General features: G+C 54.2%; 1 protein-coding gene across 1 annotated transcript; it reads right to left on the bottom strand.

Annotated features, from left to right (window-relative positions):
- Window positions 1-2,387: 2,387 nt before the first annotated feature.
- Window positions 2,388-4,481, bottom strand: LOC123170997 (uncharacterized). Its single transcript, XM_044588680.1, has one exon. It carries the CDS (start codon window positions 4,479-4,481, stop codon window positions 2,388-2,390), a length of 2,094 nt encoding a protein of 697 aa, XP_044444615.1.
- Between the last annotated feature and the right edge of the window lie 278 nt (window positions 4,482-4,759).

The raw sequence follows: 4,759 nt of genomic DNA, 5'->3' as shown, positions 1-4,759 counted from the left end.
GGTGGCGGCGATCACTCGTCGTCGGTGTCGGAGGTGAGGTCGACGTACTTGGCGTCCTGCGCTTCGGCTTCGCGGCGCCATGCCTCCTCCTTCTCCTCGGACTTACGCGCCCTCGCGAGGCCCTGCTTGAACAGGACGTCGTTGAGCTCCTCCTCCTGGCGCCAGCGCTGCGCCACCTTCTCCTCCTCCTCCCGCACACTGTGCGCGAGGATGACGGCCTCCATGGCATCCGCCTCCGCCAGGGGGAGGGAATCCTACGGCCTGATCACGCCACCGCCCCGCAGCTCCGGCTACGCCTCGAGCTCCATCTTCACTGCGTGGAGCGGCGGGAGCTCCTCCGGCTCCCTTTTCACCTGGGTGAGCGGCGTATGGGAGCTCGAGGCACTGGCGGAGGAGCTGCTCACGACGGAGGAGCCGAAGGACAGCCCGCGGCGGAGGAGCGCCTGCTAGCGGTCGTACTCCTCCGCCTCGCGGCGGAGGAGTGACGGCGGCGGCGAGAGCCCTTGGTTTGTGTACCTACGGGCAGCCCTTTTCCTCGGGCTGTTTGTGGTGACGCACTGCCTCCGCTCGGGGTCGTCGCCACCGCCGGCGCCGCGGCCCGCCAACCACATTCCGCGCCACATCGAGGGGGATTGAGGTCGCCAACGGCGAGAAATCGAGAAGGGGATTTGGGAATTGCGGCGGCATGTGGACAATGTTCCGACCCGTATTCCAGCCGCAAACTCTTAGATATATTGCATGGGGAGGGGCCGGTTTACGGGCCTGCGTAAAACCATTTACGAGCCGGGCGATTATACGATGGCTCTGATCTGGTCCAAAAAACGGGCCAAACCCGTATAGTCATCGGATTTTTACAGGCAGCCCCGTCTTAAGAAGTTTGTTGGAGATGCTCTAACATTTTCCACGCAGCACAGCACGCCACCGTCCCCTGTGGAGGCATTGTCTCCTCTCTTGCCAAAATGTAATTAAGCAGACTTCTCCGAACATTGACCATATTTGTCCGGTTGCCAAGCAATAGAGTCAGCCTCCCCTCGGCGAGAGCTTTTTATTTCCACAATCTCTGTGACGTCTATCAGATAGTAGCCTGATGAGTGAAATGTTCCAGGAACCATCAATGTTGAGGAAGTCAGAGTCAGCTACCCATTTCAGTCTAGACCTTCAATTCGCTTGGGGGTGGTGGGTCGAAAGGGAGGCCCTCTCAGCAATTTTAACCCAATTCTACCCAAAAATTCATGCACTTGCAATTTAAAAGTTTATTGCATTCACTAAATGCATAGAAATGCACTTGGTGCATATAAAAGAAAATGCGAGGAGAAAAAAATGGAAAAAAGAAAATATTGTAGGCAAGAACAAAGCATAAAGGGAAAAATGAAATTAAATAATATGCACACGGAAATAAGTAAGAGAAAGGAGAAGGAAAAACAAAAAATAAGTGTTTGCCGAGTGCAGAAAAAAGTTGCTCGGCAAAGAATTCTTTGACGAGTGCAAAAAAAAAACTTGACAAAGAAATGTTTGCCAAGTGCTGAAAAAAGCACTCGGTGAAGAACAGTTTGCCAAATGCAAAAATAAATACTCAAGAAAGGTCATATTTCCGGGGTCCTTCCCTTTTCGAAGAAAAAGAAAAAAAGTCATATTTGCCTAGTACCCGATGAAATGCACTAGGCAAAGTTTAGCCTTCCAGTAATCCGCGGTCGGCTATTTTATTTGGCGAAACCTTTTGTTTGTTGAGGGTTCACTCCCCATCGACACTTTGTGTTATCAGTTTCATTTTGAATGAAATTTAATTGGAAGCTCTCCTCCTCAACTTGAAAAAAAACATGTATCATTTGAACATACAAACCTCACCTGCTCAATGCAATTTCTCAAGTAGTGTTGCTCGATTTGCATGTATGTCACAGCCTATTTACTAAGGTATTCATAGTCAGGATTTTGAAAGTTTGGTCGAGCCACGGATCACGCGGCTTTTTTTTTGTGGCTTTTCCCCAGAAGAAGCCATAAATTAAAGAAAAACAAAAAACACATAGCTAGAGACAGATGGCGAGGAATCACGCATGTGTCAACAATTGAGCATATATGCATGTTGCGGTTGGTACGTACCATACGTGCTTGTATCTTGCGGACCAGCTCATGATTTGGTAGCCTGACAATACTAATTTAATTAGGAATCAGGGATAGGTAAATAAGTATTTAATTTGAGACACGCATGTTCCTACTAGTCGACTCCATTGTGATCGGATTCTTCAGCGCACTAATTAAATTGTGGGTGGTTCACTCATAGAAACACAGTTGGTAAGCGCAAGAGAAGATCATAGTACATATATTTACATGTGGCCGGACTCACTTTCAAAACACAACATGTACGTACAACTGGGACGTTAGTGGTCGAATTATAGTACGTTAGATACATCATCGTCTCTCTGCGCGTGTGATGCTTCCTCGAGGGACACTTGGTAGAGGTGTTCCGCCATGAGCCACAGGATGGTCGTGAGCTCGCCGCCACTGTTGAGCTTCTTGGCATGGGACTCCCTGCTGCACTTGTTGCCCGCGTAGACGAGAATGTCCGTCCACACCTCAAGCACAAGGTCCAACGAGTCGGCCGTGCCGTCGGCTCTCTCCTTCTGCAGCAACCGTTTGGCAAGTCGAGCTACGTACGTGAGACGGGGAGCGTCGTGGCTGAACCTTCGGCTCGCATACTCATCATACAGTCTGTTGGCGAGATCGCGTCTCTCGGAGGCCCTGGAAGTGCCGGAAGCCGGGCCATCACGCACGCGGAACAGATTCTTGATCATACCTTTGTGCCGGCGGTCTGGGTACCTAGGATCATCTGTCAATGGCATGCTGACCAGATTCTCGCAGGTACGCTGGTACAACCTGTTTTGGGGTTGGCCTGGCAGCATGTAGGGGCGATCCACCATGAGGAACATCATGTAGTCGGACAGCATCACGATGGCCTCCACGCGTGGCGCCGCGTCCTCGGCCTTGGCTCTCTCGCTCTTGGCCAGGAAGATGTCGGTGGCGATGTGCCAGATGATGATGCCCTCCTGGAACTCCACACCCAGGGAGTCTTTCAGAATGCCTTCGTAGAGCCCTCGACGGTCCAGCGGCTCCTCGCCCCACTTCTTCCTGAGCATGCTCAGGGAGTTGAGCGTCCCGTGTTTGTACAGCCGCCCCATGTGTAGGGAGATGTGTTTCTTGACTGAAACCGATATCTTGACGGTCCCTGAGTAGTGCTTCCTGTCCCACCACCCGTTGGGTCCCAGCGTCCTGGCCAGCCTACCGAGCAGCGGGCTGGTGAGCAGTGTGTCGGCGGGGCGCGTGCACAAGTGCAGCATGTTGTACTGCCCGATGATGTATGACCACCTCCTCGATTTATACCTGCTGGTGCTGCTACCACCAGGAAATCCTCCCTTGACAAGATGGTGAAGAGACACAACCCTACGCCGGAGACTGTCCCATCTCCCGTTGCACAGGGCTACGTATCGGAGCCATCGCCACCTTGTGGTGCTCAGGAACGCAAACGTCCAAGACGATCCTAGCGCATTCACGAGCGACGTCGTCTCCATGAACAAGGCGCCGCCCAGCAGGACGTAGGTGATGGCCACGTCGGCGCCGATGTGGCCGTCCTTGGGGGTGAGCTGGAACAGCACCAGCGAGGCGGCAATGGTGAGCGGCGAGACGACACGGACCAGATAGCCGGCAGTGGTGTGGACCACGGCCGCCTTGGTGTAGAGTACGTCGTACATGAGGGAGAGCTCGATCTCCATCAGCGCCCATAGCTCCACTTTGCGCATCATCTTGGTGGTGTACTCCTCCTGCCCCTCCACGGAGTCCTTCTCGATCACGGAGGAATCGACAATGGCACGCTTGCAGACGTGGAACAGCGAGTGGGCTCGTCGCACGAGGAATTCCTCGTCCGACGCTTCGTCCTGACGGTGGGAATGTTTATGGATGGCGGGCGGCTGCGTCTTGACCGAGGCGCCGATGCTTTCCAGGGTGCCACACTTGAGCGCCCACGTCCTCTCCCCGTACTTGACAAATCCAACGGCGAACATCAAGCCGGAGGCAAGCCGGAGCAGCCGCCCGCTGCTACCTCCGTCGATGTTCTTGTGGATGACGTAGGCTGCCCCGAGGACCTGCACGACGAGGATTTGGAGGTGGCGAAGCCAGAGCTGGTTGTCCTGGAGGGCATAGGCGGTGATGTTGTCCGGGCCGCCGAGGTGCAGCAGCAGGAACGGCGCCCAGAACGCGACGAGCTGATGCTCTCGCACGGTGCTGCTGAACGACAGGTGGCCGACGGCGTACACGGCCGTGGAGTCGGCCATGAGGTATGCTAGCCACAGGAGGAGCCTCCGCACGGGGAAGGCTTCACGCCGGCGGATCCCGGCGAAGACGAAGAGGACGACCTGGAGCCCGAGGCTGAGGAGGACCAAGATCTGCATCGAACGGTGGTTCCAGAGCTCCAGCGGTCCTCCACCAGCCATGTTAATTGCTCCTCGATCGTTTGTTTGCACCGACTGGAATGGACGAGTTTTCGCGGTTTAGTTTCAGACCCAAACTAAAGTCTGCCGTAAACACATGAATTTCAAGCACATGTAAAACTGACTCACCTAAAACTGAAAACATGCTTCATATGTACTCCTACCAGTTCACAAGTAATGCTGTACATGGCGACATACCGGCCGGGCAGGAGTAGTGTTGCAGCTTGCAGGCCTGAAAGGAGCCGATCTTGTCACCGAGAGATGAGCAGGCGGCGGCAGGC

The sequence above is a fragment of the Triticum aestivum genome, chromosome 7D (assembly GCF_018294505.1).
Source record: "Triticum aestivum cultivar Chinese Spring chromosome 7D, IWGSC CS RefSeq v2.1, whole genome shotgun sequence".
NCBI lineage: Eukaryota > Viridiplantae > Streptophyta > Magnoliopsida > Poales > Poaceae > Triticum > Triticum aestivum.
This window is presented reverse-complemented; position numbering and strand designations above follow the sequence as displayed.

What these genes read in the sequence shown, in the direction of transcription:
- LOC123170997 (XM_044588680.1), bottom strand. Translation starts at nt 4,481, where the DNA reads ATGGCTGGTGGAGGACCGCTGGAGCTCTGGAACCACCGTTCGATGCAG.